This window comes from Ovis aries, chromosome 1, assembly GCF_016772045.2.
Source record: "Ovis aries strain OAR_USU_Benz2616 breed Rambouillet chromosome 1, ARS-UI_Ramb_v3.0, whole genome shotgun sequence".
NCBI lineage: Eukaryota > Metazoa > Chordata > Mammalia > Artiodactyla > Bovidae > Ovis > Ovis aries.
The window spans coordinates 143,660,401-143,679,433 of NC_056054.1; the positions used below are offsets into that span (position 1 = coordinate 143,660,401).

Here is a 19,033-nt window from a genome sequence, read left to right on the forward strand (position 1 = left end):
TGATACTGTAAACTTTAATAGTTTTCCTTTTCCTTCTATGAAGCTTCAACATTAGAACTCACAAGTCAGTCCTGATCATACTTGCTCCCTATATGTGGAGTGCTACTTCAGAAGATCATAAAGCCCTGCAAACTGGCTCCACCATAAATTAGTATCTTCCTTCCATGTGGGTTTTCATAGTGCCTAGAAATTCTTGCATCTCTCAGAAGGGGCCTTCACATCCTTTCTGATGGAGAAAGTCAACACAGACAGGGAAGTCAGTCGCCACACTTCTACATTTACCCGCATCTCCACTCTGCCTTTTCTGACTCTCTCCTACAAAAAGCAAAGATAATTCTCTCCTCAGACCCAAGGATAACCTTATGATCCGAATCACATTCTGCCCATTTCCTCAAAATACATTTATTAACTGTAATTGTTTCCATACTTTGCTGCTGATGAGTCACTTGACAGTGCTTGATAAAAATGCAGACTGTAAGATTCCCCCTCTGGAAACCTATCTTTAAAGGAATGATGCAAGGGATCATTTTATCATAAGGCAAATTTTAAGACCCTCAATTGTTCTCTCTATTTTAATCTTCAACTTCCTTTCAAGCATTTCTTTCCCATCAGCCCACAGAGAACTACACATTTTTCTCATCTTATAATTAATACCATCACCACAAAAATGATTTCACCCTCATTCCTGTGTTCAGTTACCCTCTTACTTCCTGCCTTCCTTCTGTAGCCAAATATTTTTCTGCCAAACCACCTTTTTTTTTTCTCCTTGAACTTTCCAACACCTGGCTGAAAGGGTTTCCATCAGTGGGGCCTTGATAAAGAAAGTACAATTGTACTTTATCCCAAGAATACAATAGTATTCTTGGGAAACTTTGAAAATTACCTCACCTAAACTCTTCATAGAAATTAACATCATTCATCATCCCCTTGTTTGAGATATGTTTCCTTTTACTTCCTTACCATCATACCTTTGCGTTTTCTTCCACCTGTCTGGGTTTCCATTAGTTTCTTTGTCTTCTTTTAACATTTATATTTCATGACACTCAGCTCTAGTCATTTTTCCTTTCGTATGCTCCTCTTCTGAGCAATCTCCTCCACCCCCAGTTTCAACAAACTTCTCTGTTGGTGACTCTCAAATGGATTTCTCAAGTCCAAACCTCTTTTCTGAGCTCCAGATACATACAGTAAAAAGCCTACTTGCCATCTGCTTCATCTCTACTTGTTCATCTCAATCACCCTGCACTGAACCAGTTATTTCTTACCTCTTCTAAAGCTTACTTTGGCCAAAACACTTCCTCTGTCTCAATCTTGACACATTTCCAACCATCATCATGGAACTGTCAATTCTTCGGGAATTGTATTGCTGAAGAAGTATTTGGAAAATACCGAATAGCACAAAGAACAAGGACAAAGGAGGAGAGAGAAGAAAGAAAACAGAGAAGGAATAGAAGCCGAAGGCAAATACTCATAATGCTAATATTCCAGAGATATCTGGTACTAAGGTGCTTGTGAGTACTGCTAGAGTCTTTATGTGTGGTGTGGGTCTTTGTGACCCCATGGACTGTAGCCTGTCCATGAGGTTCTCCAGGAAAGAACACTGGAGTGGGTTTCTATTTCCTTCTCCAATATGTGTGGTGTCATAATTCAAATGTTGCTCCATAACCAGTCTTACTTTTTTTTTTAATGTACACATGGTCTTTGCAACTCAATATAAAATGCAGAGATATTTGTACAAAGGTACAGAGATATTTGCCAACAAAGGCCTGTACAGTCAAAGCTATGGTTTTTCCAGTAGTCATGTATGAATGTGAAAGTTGGAACAGAAAGAAGGCTAAGGGCCAAAATATTGATGGTTTTGAACTGTGGTATTGGAGAAGACTCTTGAGAGTCCCTTGGACAGCAAGAAGATCAAACCAGTCAATCCTAAGGGAGATCAACCCTGAATATTCACTGGAAGGACTGATGCTGAAGCTGAAGCTCCCATACTTTGGCCACCTGATGTGAAAAGCTGACTCATTAGAAAAGACCCTGATGCTGGGAAAAATTGAAGGCAGGAGTACAAGGGGATAACAGAGGATGAGATGATTGGATGGCATCACCAACTCAGTGGTCATGAGTTTAATCAGGCTGCAGGAGATGGTGAAGGACAGGGAAGCCTGGCATGCTATAGTCCATGGGGCCGCAAATATAATCAACCTCAAATATCATTCTATAATAACATTTTATTCTGTCATATGGAAACATAAGATTTTATCTATTTACTAAAGTAAGACTTAACAAAATCAAGATGTATGCCTGTTGCAGATTTTTCCTACTTCATTATTGCTATAATGCTCTTTCTGTTTATACATCTCTCATGGTCCCTTGGAGGGACATAGGAGCATAAGACATGCTAAATTTTGTTATTTGATATATGAAATATCAAACTGACGTCTAGAAATTCTGAGTTGAGGTATATGCATGCCCCCATTTCTCCATGCTTCCTATTCTGTTTATCAGAATAAGAAACGGCTATTTGATCAGTTCAGTAGTTTTTTCCTGCCCATCTTTGGCATTTCTATCAAGAAACATTCTGTGGGAGGTCGCGATACATGCCCTTTGCCAGATCAGTTTCACCATCAGAAAAAAAGATACACTATTTAACAGACACTTTCATTGGAATAGTTCCTGGTATATGATTTGGGTTAATTACTGTCATCATCCTTCAAGCCCTTGGCATGGCTTCTGTTTGGATAAGCAAATTTAGCATTGGTGTCAAGCCAAAAAATTAATTCTTAATGTAGTGGGATATAAAATGCTATGAAACCCAACTGTTAAAAGGGAATTAAAGCATCTTAATTAGACATAACTACCAAAGACCAATAATCTAATGAACACTACACAAAAAGTTTCAGTTTTTCCAAACTACAATGTTAATTACTCTTTTTCCACAAAAATACTGCATTTGATCCTGGGCATTTTGTTGTGAATAACAGGTTTTATTTGAATTTTAAAAGAGCAAATTATTTTGTGCTGGTAGAGAAGTTTTAAAAATGAGTCTTGTTCCGTCCTTCAGAAACCCTTGGGAAAGTTGGCACAATACCTGTCTGCATATTTTTGTATAAAATATATAAAATTAACATATTGAAACCATTAACCCTGAACTGAGCATACAGTTGTAAAGTATGGAGTATGTATGGGAGGATTAAAGTGATTAATAGAGTCTGACATGAAAGCCAGAAGGGGGCAGTCTAGATACTAAAATGGCATTTCCAGTTTATTTTATTCAAGGAAGATAGTAATAAGGATTTTAAGGAAATAAAATAATTAATATATGCCATACAAAATTAAACCACAAAATGAAGAATAAAATGTTGAAACAGTTCCAATTATTTTAGTCCCTATTTGAAAACAAAACTAATGTCATAAAGCAATTCTAATTCTTAAATTTCAAAAGGAGAGACTCTCAAACATTACTTGGTCCACATTCCTTTCCACCTTTTCTCTTGATGGGTAGTCAGTTTTCCTGAGAATCCTTCCACAAGGAAGGTTCATTGTTCTATCTCAGTACCTCCCCCTGTAGAGAGCCTTTGTTGTTGCTATTACTTCCTTGTATCTTTCAATCTCTAATTCTGCACAAATTGGAAATAACTGAGTAAGTTTAAGAAATACAAGTTAGGTTGAAAGTCAGGAAAATTTTCTCCATATAATGTTATCTTACCAAAAAGTAAAGCAGATTAAAAAAAAAAAGAAAGCTAGACTAGGGATCGTATAGAAAGTCATAAAGTAGGAAACACATGGAAGTATGTAAAGAAATGCACATATTTTGGAGAAATGAAAATAAGTCTCTGATCTCTCATAGACAACATAAAAATGGTATGGAGGACTCAGGGACCTCCAATAACACTTTTATCACTTTTAATTACTTTTGGTAATTAAAAAGTAAGTTTGAGGCCAGACTGTGTTGACATGAATGTACCATAGTAGAATGAGGTAATCTTTTTGATGTGATCTTCACTGAAGAAGTAACTTTTGGCAAGCTGGTTTCTGTTTGAGCCTCCATAACTTGATATATGTTTAGAAACCAGATCTGTAAACAAACCTCTATAAGGACTGGGGTTCTTTTTTTAAGGAAAAATTTTGCAAAAGCGGTCCACCGAAACTTTGAGAGGCTCAATGACTTATAAACAAGGAAAATGGTTTATTATAGAGGAAAGGGTATGATTATGTTTACAACAATAATGATTACTTTTTCACTTTTAACCTTTAAAGCAAGCTACTTGTTGAGTGTATGGTGAGACTATACACAAACGGAAACTATGATTCAGAGATGTGTGCCACAGCACACAAATTTCAAAGTCTGCTTCAGTGTTTCTGCTTCAGTGTGTTTGCTTTTCTTGGAGACCCTTAAAAATTACACTCATATAAATGAAACACTGTTATAATGGTAAGAAAAAATAAAATGATAGTTTAAAGTTCCCTGGGTGTTCTTTCAGTCTCTAGTTATTTATTCATCCATTCAAAATGCTTATTGAACACCAGGTTACAAGCTGTTGAGCATTTAGTTGAAATGTGTTATTTAAATGGCAGTAACAGAGAACAAAAAGACAAAAATTCCTGCTCTTATAAAGCTTAAAACCTAGAAGTAAGAGAAAGACAAAATACAAGCAAATACATTTTCTACTATGCAGGTAATTAATAAAAATTATGGGGAGAAAAGCACAGAAGGGATAGGAAGTATTGTGATATAAAGTAGGGGGGTTGGACAAGTCTTCATTGATGAGGTGACACTTGAGGAAAGACTTGCAGAAAGTGGGAGAACATAAGCCATGCGTATATCTGGGAGAAAAATGCCCTAACCAGTGGGATCCAAGGGAAGGAGCGTGTCTGATGGCCCAGGAATAGCAGAGTCAGGGCTGCCGGAATAGAATAGTGAGATGAGCTTTAGGAGGTTCTGAGATAAAAAAGATAAACAGGTTCAGGTCCCCCAAGGCTTTAAGCATATGTGCAGGCTAAATTGCTTCAGTTGTGTCTGACTCTTTGTGACCCTGTGGACTGTAGCTTGCCAAGGGATTCTCCAGGCAAGAATACTGGAGTGGGTTGCCATGCCCTCCTCCAGGGGATCTTCCTGACTCAGGATGGAACCCACATTTCTTACATCCACCTGCATTGGCAGGTGGGTTATTCACCACTAGCACCACCTGGGAAGCCCTTAACAGGCCCTTGTAAAGACTTGAGATTTCACTCTGAGATGTGAATCTTTGGAGATTTGGGACAGAAGACTGATATGATCTGACTCATATCTGTGAGACAAGCAACTTGATGTATGTTGTGAACAGACAGTACAGGGACAGGCTGTTGGCAGGAAGACTCATAAGAAGACAATTACAATAATTCAAGTGAGAAATGATAGTGATTTGGACAAAGGGTAGCTGTGAAATTGATGAGTAGTGTTTGAATTCCGGGTTATTCGATATACTTTGAAGATAGAGCCAATGGGGATTTGATGATGGATTGGATGTGGAAAAAGAGAGAGGTCAAGGGTGATTGCAAGATATTTTTACCTAAGTAACTGGAAGAACAGTGTTGCCATGAGCTGAGATTAGATGTCAAAGAGGAGGGTCCACCTCTGGGGTTCAGAGGACAGGTTGGGCTGGAGATATAAACTTGGAGTAAAGGTAACTAAAGTCAAGAGACTGGATGACAATACCTAGCCAAAAAAAGAAGCAGTCCAAGGTCTTTAGGATCAAAGAGGAACAATTTAGTTTACCTACTCATCTAAACCTGGTATACAAACAAAGCTCCAATGTGCAGCATCTGTATCATATACACATTCATAGGACTATCAATCCTTTAAAACAATTCAAGGTTGAAACTACAAAATTCTGAGCTATTAGATTCTAAAGTATTCATTTCTCTGTAGTTCATTCCAGCTCTCAACATTAGCAACTTTGACACAAGGCAGCTTTCAGTAATTCTAGGTGTTTATTTTTAAATGACTCATTACTATTATTTCTTTCTTTCTTTCAATCTCTTCTTTGCAACTGTTGGGGGTAGAATTAGGGCAAATAGCTGATTAGGCTAATTTTCTTAAATCACTGCTCATTTTAGTTATTTACAAAAAGGAAAAATAAGTATAATATAACAATTCAGTCAGAGTCAGAGTTTTATTACTATTTTTTTCTCTTTCACTTTCTCTTATTCTTTCCCTCTCCTTCCTTCTTTCCCTTCCTTCCTCTCATTTTTCTAAATAGATTCACTTGGGGGATATTACTAGCACTTACATGCACAAATCAGAGTAGATTTCTTCTAGTAGAATTTGACTAGAAATTACTAAGACTTACTAGGTTTCCCAAACTAAGTCAGATACATCTCACTTAAATACTTTGACACAACCGTGTAACTTATAGTTTAAAATTTGGAAACCACTAAGTACATTTTATATCCATCATAACATATAGATACTTTTTATAGGATACATTTTAAATGCTAAAAATGTAATCAATTAGTCTATAATCCCCCAAAATCTAGTATTGCCCTTAATACTCACCTGTCATTTTGCACCAGGATTTGGTCTTTCAGTACAGTTCTGGAGTTGATTCCACTGACTTGCTTTAAAGCATGAGCTGGGGAAGAAGATGGTGAGTGCTTTTATATCCATAAAGGCAATCAATGCACAAAATAGAAACATCATGAAGGATTATACAAATTAGAGGATTCTTTGTGTTCTGAATTCACAGGTATACTGGGAGCCCTTCCATTTCCCCCAGTATTTTCCCCTCACCTAAAATGTCCTGTAATGTCCTGATAAAACTAAGGTTCTATAATGAAAAAGCCTACAGAAAATTCTTTTTTAGACATTAGAGAGAGTGCTAAGTTGTTTTGGATCTTCCACAGAAGGGTTTCATGCTTGCCAAAGTGGAATGATTTTCTTTCTTTAAAAGAAAAATGGAATATTATCAAGTCTTATTATTGTAAAATGCTGTTATGGTGAAAATTGTTAAGAAAATGCAATGTGAATTCCCAAATCTCTGTCTTGTTCTTACTAATGTCAGTAATATTAACAACAGCTTCCTATGTGTCAGCAATATTCTAAATGTTTTATATATTTTAACTCTTATGTTTCAAAAGTAACCCTGTGAGGAAGATCCTACAATTATCCTTATTTTACAGATAAAAAGTACAGAGAAGTAAAGCAGGTTACACAAATCAAAGTCGCATATCTGGAACTGTAAGAATAAGGCTCAGGTTGTGTGAGCATGAATGCGGTGCACTCAATCATGCCCAACCCTTTGACACTCCATGGACTGTAGCCCGGCAGGCTTCTCTGTCCATGGGATTTCCTAGGTAATAATACTGGAGGGGGTTGCCCCTTCCTTCTCTAGAGGATCTTCCTAATCCAGGTTTCTATCCCTTATCTCTTGCATTTCCTAAACTCCAGGCAGGGTTTTCATGAGCTGAGCCACTGAAGAAGCCCCGAGGTGCAAATTGCTGTTAGTGAATTCCATGGGAAACATCTCGAGTTCGGCAGACTTTTGTCTTTTTTTCATAGTATAATACATAGTATATACATACATATACATATACATAGTATATACATAGTATAATACTTGAGTTTCAGACTTCTTATTTTTAAAAGGAAGGAATTGGAGATGTCTGAGCTCTCTACATGCATTCTATGCTTTTTATTTCTAGAAATAAACATCTGGCCCTTAAAGGAAGCATCTGATTTGCATCAAGTGCCTCTTTGAAACATAGGATTCCATGTTTCACAGAATGAAAATCTGGGGATGTTGTAGCCTCTTCTGCCTAAGGCACATTTTCTTCTTCATAGTTGATAATGATAAACATTTAAATTTACGTATTTACAATTTACAGAATATGTTCACATACATTGTACAATTTGAGCATCAGAATGACCTGATAAGATAAAGAGAATAGAATAGGTAAGCTTACCCATATTTTTCAGGGAAAAGTAAAATTCAGGACAAGTGACTTGCCTAAAGCCCAAAGTTGTCAAAGAGACAAACAGGAAGAGAGAGAGAGAGAGAGAAAGATTGACGTATTCCTTCCTGTCTTTCACTCTAAGTCAATGGGCTTGTTCCTACAAATTTGATATAATGTTTAAGAGCTTGATTGGCCCCTGGCATGCAACAGAGGCAGCGATGGATTTAAATTTTGCAATTTATCATCTGTCTTAACCTGTGCAAGATACATATTCTCTTTGTAAAATCAGGACCATGCAGCCTCAGGAGGTTTTGGGAGAGATTTAAGCAAAACATTTGTGAATATACTGACAAAATTAATATCCAAGACATCCTAGCTATCATAAGTATTATTAATATGAATAAGAGCCTAAACTTATAAATATGTAAATTTACCTTTGTGTTTCATACTTTTGGCTTTTATTTTTCATATCTTTTTTGATAAAGCCTTCTCTCACTCCTGATTGATTCTGTTTTATAATATACCCATGAGGTGAGACTTGAAGATTTTTCAGAGCTGGATGGAGTTTTGGAGATCTGATGTATCCAAACCAAATAATAATATAAACTCTACTTGAAAGAAAGTGAAAGTCGCTCAGTCGTGTCTGACTCTTTGCGACCCCATGGACTATACAGTCTATGGAATTTTCCAGGTCAGAACACTGGAGTGGGTAGCCTTTCCCTTCTCCAAAGGATCTTCCCAACCCAGGGATTGAACTCAGGTCTCCCACATTGCAGGCGGTTTCTTTACCAGCTGAGCCACAAGAGAAGTCCAAGAATATTGGAGTGGGTAGCCTACCCTTCTCCAGTGGATTTTCCTGACTTAGGATTAAACCGGGGTCTCCTGCATTGCAGGCAGATTCTTTTACCAGCTGAGCTATGAGGGAAGCCCATAAACTCTACTTATCTGTCATCAGCTCTGGTAGCGAGAGGGCGAATGATAGGAAAAGAAGTGTCTGGGTCATCAGCAGTGAGGAAAGGCAGAGCAGGGACATAGTAGAGGATGGGACACAGCTGGCCCAAATCCAAGGGAAATACTGCAGGTATGTGGCATTAACTGTAACTAGATTTGAAGTTGTTCGCTGGGATGTTTTATTATCAATTTTATATCAGTTAATCTATTTTTTGCCCTGTTCTATGTGATCAGTAATAAAATGACAATATATATGGCTGACCTTTTACATATATCTATCTATCTAGCATTACCATGAGTACTATTTTGCCTGCTTTTTAAAAGCTTTCATGTATTTTTTACTCAGCATCCAAAAAATCAAAATCCCAGAAATATTCACTTTGGAAAACATATTCTAGTTCCAGTATAAAAATGATCTCTACTCACCACCTTCCTGAATTGTAACAGAGAACACACAATATTGAAATAATGAGAAAAAAGTTCCATTTACATTTTTCTAATTATGGCATATTTCTGATGGTGAGATTGTAACATCTATTAATGTCAGCCCAGCTTCAAGAATATTTTCCACTTGTTACCGCAGAGGACTGGTGTACTTAAGAAGTTTTATCAGTGCTGGGAAGGAATGATGTTTTTTTCCAAAACTGGAGATTTAAACAAGAGCCGCAGCTTTCAAAAGTGTGTTCCATATTTTATGGTCAATTAAATATTGAACCTAAAACTTATATATTGCCTGCTTTTAAAGCTATATTTCCCAAGGTAATGTAACTAATATTTCATGTGATCTTTAAAATAAATAGCAATACTGGCTCATAGCAATAAATAGCAATACTGGCTCATTACATATCATTCCATTAACTCTGAAGAGACATACTTTTGGTAGGAACAATGGAGGCAAATTCATCTGTTTAACAGTTATGGAGTGCCTAGCATGAGGCTACCTAAGTGCTGGGGACAGAGACAATGACAGACTGCATCCTCATGCAAGCCCTCAGAGATACTCATAGACCTGCCTTTCCTACACACTAAACATAAGTTATTACTTAGCCTGACCAAGCAGGCAAGGGCTCCAAAATTGCTAGCCTTTAAGAAAAGATAAGGTGCCTCTCTTACTAAGAATGACCACAGCCATCTGACGATGCATCAGATATTTCTGAATGCATCTACATGTAGAACATTTCAATTTGAGAAAGGAGTGTAAACAAGGAATTAAAAAATAGTAGTGCATACCTAATGTGTTTAGCTTAGAAAAAACCAGCAAAATGGCTTTGTTTTTTTGATTTCATGGCATTCAAATACTAAATTTCACTGATCCTATTATGAACTGGTTTCATATCTTTCTGACCTTTACATCCAGGTAAAATGTAAAGTGAACTAATAGATAACAGTTCATGCAGAAAATACTAAGACATAACCCTATGTTTCTTTTTAGCCTGGAATTTTGAAATAGTTCACTGATTTTATAGTCATTTCTCAGTGGTGTCCCGGAAAGGTATAGCACAAGGATCATGATGGTGGTCTATATGAGAAATCATCTAGAGCTGGGAAAAGAAATAATGGCACATCAAGTTTTCAGAGTGGGAAAATGATGTATCTCTAGAACATTAAACTAATGCTGATTTCAAACACCCTTGTGTCCTAATTACATAAAGATCAAACAGCTTCATTTATACAAACATCTTTGGATCTTAATTTAAAATGCTAGGACTATAGAAATAAGAATTAGTAGTAAATAAACTCAGTAGTTGTTTTGTAAAAGTTAGACAGCAGTTATTCCCCTTCATCATTCTTCAGATTTTCTTTTCGTTTGTCTCTCTCCCACAACATGCAATAATACATTTTAAAGACATTATTTATTTGATATGAATCTAATGTAAACAAAGCAGAATCTTTAGATTCATTATATTCTAAATTTGCAGTAGAGTTCATAAACTATCTAACCTCTTATTTCATAGATTAGCAATCCTGGGGCATAACATTTTGCTTAAAAATCATATATGAGGTTTTTAGCTGATGTATCCCAAAGTATTTGTTTCTTTTCTAGAGAAAGGAAGATATTCAGCTCCTGACTTAACAATCATGAATGAAGAAAAATGCAGAGTAAGAAATCAGACAATCAATGGCCTTTCAGAATGGGTTAGCACACTGTATCTTAGGCTTATTTGTGTCCTCACCTTTTTCTTGTTCATTGAAGGCCTGAAGCAAACTCGTGAGATTTTTGGTTTTAGACAGAATTTCCTGGTATGTTCCCATCTGTGCTACTCTGCCACTTTCCATCACAACAATGAGATCCATCTGTGGTAGAAGTGTGAGGTTGTGTGTCACTAAAATTCGAGTCTGAAAAAGAGTATTTTATCCCTTGGGTTAACAAAGGTTGGTCAAAATAACTATTTTAAAGCGAGCTTCAGGGCGTCTCTGGTGGCTCAGTGGTAAAAAGTCCACCTGACGATATAGGACACGGGTTCCATCCCTGGTCGGGGAAGAGCAGCTAAGTCCATGCGTCACTACTACTGAGGCTGTGATCCAGAGCTGGGGACCGCAACTATTGCGCTCACATGCCGCAACTACTAAGCCCGATCACCCTAGAGTCTGTGCTCCACAACAAGAGAAGCCACCACACTAAGAAGGCCCATGCATTGCAGCTAGAGAAAAGACTGCACAGCAATGGAGACCGAGCACAACTAAAAATAAATAAATAAAATTTTAAAAAAGAGAGCAGCAATCATTATTTTTTGTCTTTACTATTTTAGAGTATAATTCTTGGGAGGCACCAGTTTAAGATAGCACATAAATATTTCACAGTGAATGATGATACACTACTTGACAAAAATTTAAAAAAAGTCAGCAAATGTTTTACCCCATTAGTTCAGGTATTCGTCATTCATTAAGAATGAATCAAATTTACAACAAATTAAAAACAGTCTTATAACTGTCATTCTTGCATCCTTTTTTGAAGGTCCTGTACTGTTACAAGGGGCTTCCCAGGTGGTGCTACTGGTGAAGAACTGGCCTACCAATGCAGGAGATGCAAGAGACCTGGGTTCGAGCCCTGGGAAGATGCCCTGGAGAAGGGCATGGCAACCCACTCTAGTGGGTTTTCTTGCCTAGAGAATCCCATGAAGAGAGAAGCCTGGCAGGCTATAGTCCATGGCGTTGGAAAGAGTTGGACACAACTGAAGCAACTTAGGATGCACGTAGTGTTACAAAAACATGTTTAAGTTATAACACATAATCTTTAATTTTAAATCTTTCCATATTATTGTATAATATACACTAAATTGAATGAGAAGATTTATCTTGGGTTCATTTCAATAAGTAAAGACACTTGTCTGTGATTTACCTAAATATTTATTTTGCCATCTTATACATTTATTTACTTTTTCCAGAATTCTCTATATAAATAAATCTATAAGTACACACTGCGGATACATGCATGTAGCTCTGGAGTCAGAGAGACTTTTAAAAATCTCTGTGGTTCTTGGGGTTTCCCTGGTGGCTCAGTGGTAACGAATCCATCTGCCAATGCAGGAGACATTGGTGTTATCCCTGATTCGGGAAGACCCCACATGCTGCAGAGCAACTAAGCCTGTGCGTACCACAGCTATTGAGCCTGAGCCCTAGAGCTGAGAACCACAACTATTAGCTCATGTGCTGAAGCTACTGAAACCCCCGCCCACAGAGCTTGTGCTCTGCATCAAGAGAAACCACTGTAATGAGAGGCCTGTACACCGCAACTAGAGAGCGGACCCTGCTCTCCACAACTAGAGGAAGCCTGCACAGCAATGAAGACCCAGCACAGCCAAAAAAAAAAAAAAAAAAAAAAAAAATTCTGTGGTTCCTAAATTGGGCAAGCTATATCAAGTCATTATGAATTCCAAGTTTCTTCATATATAAAACAGGAGTATTGATAATGCTTATCTCAGAGACTTTCTATAAGAACTAAATGAATGAATTTAGTGTCAAATTAGTCATATTTAACTAGTGTCAAATATGATATGCACTTGGTAAATATTAATTCTTTTTTCTTTTGTTCCTTCACAAAACAATTAGATTGTTATTAAGGTTGTGTTTAAAATACCTAATTTTAAGTAAAAAATAATAAATTCTATTTTCCATAAGAGTGCCATACAACAAAATTCCATTTTTCCAAAAAAATGGTCAGCTAAACTTAATCACTCATTTTGATGTGTAAATCACCTTTGGACATAGTATGAGGTAATAATCACATAAGTAAACTTGTAAGAATTTTTAAATGTTCATTAAAGTCTGTGAAAGAGCAATATACCATCCCATTCTATATGTGAAATTCGACTACTCTGCACCAACAAATAAAGTATTAGAATTTGGCGCCCAGTGCTACGTAGATTATTCTCCCCTTCCCTCACACAAGCATCTGTGATGCTGTGGCTACCTTGTTCCTTAACATGCCCGAGGACCCAATCACATTTTCAAAAAGCTGCTTTGCAACATGAACATCAACTGCAGACAAGGGATCATCCAGGAGGTAGATGTCAGCCCCACTGTAGACAGCTCTGGCCAGACACACTCGATGCTTCTGTCCACCACTTATATTCACACCCTGAAAATGAAGCAGGAGGAAAAAAAACCAGGAAAAATGTGTAAATCCCAAAGAACACAGGCATGCATGAGCGTGTGCTCAGTCGCTCCGGTCATGTCTGACTCTGCGACACTAAGGGCTGGAGCCCACCAGGCGCCTCTGTCCATGGGATTCTGCAGGCAAGAATACTGAGGGGGTAGCCATTCCCTTCTATAGGGGATCTTTCTGACCCAGGGATCTAGCCCAGGTCTCCTCCACTGGCAGGTAGGTTCTTTACCATGGCGCCAACTGGGAAGCGCCAAAGAACAGTTATGTCCAAATTCTCTTCTGTAGCAGGGATAGGTAATAACTCAGGATTCACATTTCAACCTTTCTTTCTCCTGAAATTCCAAAAGCCTCTATTTCCTAGTGCCATTAATTTGTGTAAATTAACAGCTATATCTGCTTTCTCTTAATTGCTTGCTTTTAAAAAGTAGATACTAACAGTTATGGAGAAAACAATGTCCAATTCCTTACCTCTGAAAGGTTGTGCCTGTGGAATATTAAAAGAGACATTTTTGGCTGTCATTTGTATACTGACACTGCTGATAATTTTTAAGTTGACATATAGGAAATTGAGAATAATAGCTAAATTACCAAAGCAGTAATCAACATGTCCTATTTTCTTCTGTAGAAAGATTACTACAAGTCTTGCTGGCAAAAGTACAACTCTAAGAAGCAAGAATAAGGAATATACATCACTCTAGGTGAGAATTAGAATCGACATGTACACTATGTATGGAGAATTATGTGGCCAGGCCCAATTTACTTGATTTATTTTATATTTAGTGTTTATAGATCTGGTTTAAAAGCTCTCCATGCAGCACAGAACTTAACCAGTGCCCTATAATTATAAAACGCCATTGCTTCTTTGCCTTTTTCATCTTCCCTCAACAAATATCTACTATATACTGAGAGCTGTTAAAGAATATGAAAGTGCTAGTCTCTCAGTCATGTCCAACTCTTTGAGACCCCACGGACTGTAGCCCGCTTCCCTCCGTGGAATTCCCCAGCAAGAATCCTGAAATATGTTGCCATTCCTTCTTCGGGTGGAGAGCTATGCTAGCACTTGGGATTTATTTATTTATTTTTTTAGCACTTGGGATTTAATGATAAATGAAACTGAGCCTCTGTCATGGGGAGGTCATATTTTAGCAAAGGAGACAAGAGCAAAAAAAATACATACAAAGTAATATGATACATAAATACAACAAAGTAATATGATTCATATATCTGTGAGTATGTGTGATTGTAACAGTCTCCAATCATGGGTTTGTCATGAGCATTTAATGAGCTTAAACTATCTAGGATGAATCCAATACTGAGTATAGATATAATACACATTATTGTCACTCAATCACTTCTCTCTCTAATCCGTCCTCTGACTTGTCATCATGTGACCTGCAATTATGTCATCTTGCTTAAAAATCTTGGATAGCCACATCTTTCTCTTCTCATCATTCATGAGCAACAGCAAATTCCTTAGTAGAAATCCAAGACACTTATATTTTGGCATTAACTCATCTTTCAACCACTCACCCAATGCTGCCCTCAAGTGACTGACCTACAATCAGACTAGCCTGCCTTCTCCTATCTGCACAGAGTGTTCACTCTGCTTGGGCACCCACACCCTCCCTTTGCAACTCAAAAGCTACACACTGCAAGTATTCTTTGAAATCAATCTTCTACCCAGAGTTTCAGGTAAAGCGATTCCTTCCCTCCCTTCTTGTCTTATAGTTTTCTGTTTACTCATCCATTGCTAGAAATAGCAATACTCATGTCAGCATCTCATTCTCCTATCCACTCCTACCTAGTTTATCCTTGCACTCCCAGCACATAGTGTCCAAATAAATACTGGTAAAGGCAATTGATAACATCATTGGCAGAGATCCAGTTGATTCCAATCCCTTGCAGACAAAGTGATAGCTCTCTTGCTCACCCTTATGCACTCCATTGTAGAAAAAGGGCAAATAACAGATTAATAAATATTTGTGTTCAGTTGAATTACATCAAAGAAAAAGATAAAAAGGTGAAGAAAATCCCACACTTATTATCTTTGTCATCTCACTGTTTCAGTTGGCAAGTCGAGTCTGACTCTTTGTGAACCCATGGACCATAAACAGCTGTAAACAGGTATCCTTCTAAAATATTCAATTACATTTTTTAAGGTACATCATCAGATTGGGAAAATTTTAATTATAAAATATAAAAAGCAGAATTTAAAAGTGGTAATAACACTTAAGGACTATTAAACCTATAGTTCACATTTGTAATTTTCCACTTTAATTTTTTAGTTACATACGATTAGCTATTTCCATCTTCCCAAGTGGCAATAGTGGTAAAGAACCTGCCTGCCAATGTAAGAGACATAAATGACGCTGGTTTGATCCCTGGATCGGGAAGATCCCCTGGAGAAGAGAATGGCAACATACTCCAGTATTGTTGCCTGGAGAATCCCATGGACAGAGAAGCCTGGTGGGCTACAATAGGGTCGCAAAGAGTAGGACATGACTGAAGCGACCGAGCATGCACACACACATTAGCTATTTCATATTATTAAAGATTGGCTTTATCAGCAAAATATTCAACATGTATTAACAAGTTTGAAGGAGTCGCATTTCTGTATAATTTTAGCTATGGGGCTATTGCCTAGAAGGATAGTGAAGATGCCAGAAAAAACACAGAGGTTGCAAAAAATTAAATCTACTTAACACTTTGAAAACGTACATCTGCAAAGTAACAGGTTATGAATAAAAACAGTGGAAGTCTAGTTAAAAGGTAAGATCTACCTTGTCCTAGCTTTTATATTTTATTGAAATATAGATGATTTACAATGTTGTGTTAGTTTCAGATGTACAGCAAAGCGTACATCCTAGATTTTAAATACTGGCACCTTCTACAATTTTGTTTATGGTTTTCAATTTATATAACAAGACAATTAAATAATAAGAGGCCAGGGTACAAACGCTTAACAACATGATGCTAACTCTCTTCTCAGAAATTCAAAACACTAAGGATTATTTACTTATCTTCATAGTACATATGAATCGTAGGCAGAGGCTGCTTTTGCATTCATGTTTAATTAATGGATTTTAGTCAAAGATTGGGGATAATCTCTTGGGATTCATTATTTGACTTGTGATATCTTACTTTGTTTTGTTTTTAACTACAAAACACTGGGCAGCATGATAACTATTCATTCAGTTCAGTTCAGTTCAGTCGCTCAGTCGTGTCCGACTCTTTGTGACCCCATAAATCACAGCACGCCAGGCCTCCCTGTCCATCACTAACTCCCGGAGTCACTATTCATTAACTCGATGAAAACAAATAGAACAAAGAATATGACGTCTGGGAAACAAGCTCCTCCTAAGGAAGAATCTGTGAGCATGGAACGGGTACATAATGACAGCGTCATCTTGGAGCTTTGTTGGAACCTGGTCTTGGTGCCACCGCTGGAGACTGGGGCTCCGCTGCTACTCTCCTAGGCTTGACTTTGTGCGCAAGAGATTCACAAAGAAACAAAACTACTGCTCCCTCATTAGATAGCGAAGAGCATTATGCCAGAAACTAAGGCAAAGTGTTGATGACCCTCTTGGTGGGCTTTCATTCCCCTGTACAGACACTACCAACAGAATTTCCTGCTGATTTTTAACCTGCTTTCCAAGTAGTCAATAAAAGATAAATAATTATTCATCCTTAACACTGCCATGTCTTTCATAGGACTTCCACAATAACTTTTAAAAATTATAGTTGTGTAGCTCTTCAAGACCTCAGGAAAAGGGCTATAGATGTTTTATTAGTGCTGCTGATTGGAATGTTATTCCTGCATGGGATAAAATATGTTTTCCTTACTTTTTCTCCAATCTCAGTTTGATCTCCATTTGGTAACTGCTCCAAATCAGGAAGGAGAACACAGGCTTCCAAAACTCTCTCATAAAGCTGCTTCTGCATGACAGAGCCGAAGAGAATGTTTTCTTGCAAAATGCAATTCTGAATCCAGGCCTGCTGGGAAACATAAGCCACGGAGCCCTAAAAAAGAAATAAATAAAAGAAATACTCTTAACAGGGGAAAGGAGAACTTGCATGTGCCTGATAAGGGGAACATATTTGTCCACGGTTTTGGTTCCTTTAAATTGAATTAAAAAAAAATAGATTATTTCTTAAATGTAAATATATTCCATATATATTTTAATCTTATATCCTGTTTTAATCTTATGTATTTTTATTAGGGGCCCCTTCAAATGAATTACATTGTGTTTTTTATTTACTTTCAAGTAGCTTCTACCAAGACTTCCCTGGTGGCTCATATGGTAAAGGCATCTGCCTACTATGCGGGAGACCCAGGTTTGATTCCTGGGTTGGGAAGATCCCCTGGAGAAAGAAAAGGCAACCCATTTCCTTTCTATCAAAGGTCCCTGGTGAGATTTTTGGCAAACACTGCGTTTACTAGTCAGCTCTTCCTACCCTCACAAGGTAACATGAACTGAGTGGCTGAAACAATAGAATTTTTTTTTTTCTACTCGATTCTGAGATCAAGGTGTTGACACATGTGAGGAGAGAGTAAATTAGCCAAGATGGTGTGTTCAGACTCCCTCACCCCACATTCTATGAATAATGACCCTGTGACAGCTGAGGTCATTCATAGCACTGCACACACGCATCATGAGGTAACTGGTTGGTCACGAGCTGTTTGTGCTGTAGGGATATGTGAGCTCCACCTAGAAAGTGGTGGCATTACTGCTGTGTCACGGCTGCGTCTGTTGGGTCAGCCATGAGAGCAGAGAAAATAGTGTGTCTGCTGCTACGGCTGCTGTACCAGCCAGGAGAGGATAAACGTGTCTGCAGCTCCTGCAGCTCTTCGCATCTTCTTCCAGCCTCTTAGCTTGCACCTTGCCTACCCTGGGTTCAACGAACAGTGGGCCCAGTGTGAACAGCAAGACAGCTGGCATCATGGCCAGGACAGCATGACTGGTTTCTCCTAAGACCCATCTCCTCAGCTTGAAGATGGCTGTCTTCTCCCCAGTCTTCACATGGTCCTTCCTTTGTGTATGTGTCTTAATATCTTTTCTTAAGATATCAGCCAAAGGGCCCACCCTATTAACCTTATTTTAACTTATGGCCCCCTTGAAGACCCTATCTCCAAATACAGTCACATTCTCAGGTACTGGGGGTTAGAACTTTGACATATGGATATGGGGAGAAGACAATTCGGTCCATAACACTGAAGTCTGGGTGCAAGTTGTTTTGGAGGGATGAATTCCTGTGGAATTCTTATGGAAAGGAAATGGAGAAGCAGGATTGGATAGAGGGGTAGGTCACATGGTGACCCAGATCCAAGAAAGATTTGGTCAACCTTCCAGAGAGCTGTGGAAGTGTATTACCCAGCAGAGGGATTCTGTTGTTAGGCTGAACTGGCCTGGCCTTTAAGGTTGGAACCCCGCAGGCCATCACGAAGGTGCTAATGTGTTTGATGTACTCCCAAAGCTGGTGGCAAGCCCCCTAGAAGGGGGCTCTGGACACCACATTTCTGTGTCTTCCATGCACTCACTGCTCTTAAAT

At 38.0% G+C, this 19,033-nt stretch overlaps 1 protein-coding gene across 1 annotated transcript in view; it reads right to left on the bottom strand.

The window, feature by feature from the left end:
- Positions 1-19,033, bottom strand: part of LOC101122496 (multidrug resistance-associated protein 1-like) — a 100,081-nt gene that overhangs the window by 25,643 nt on the left and 55,405 nt on the right. The window contains exons 13-16 of the mRNA XM_060397111.1: positions 17,327-17,503; positions 13,289-13,456; positions 11,052-11,214; positions 6,530-6,605 (exon numbers count right to left, since the gene is read on the bottom strand). Of these exons, the coding sequence (XP_060253094.1) occupies positions 6,530-6,605; positions 11,052-11,214; positions 13,289-13,456; positions 17,327-17,503 (584 nt within the window). The remainder of the gene's footprint in view (positions 1-6,529; positions 6,606-11,051; positions 11,215-13,288; positions 13,457-17,326; positions 17,504-19,033) is intronic.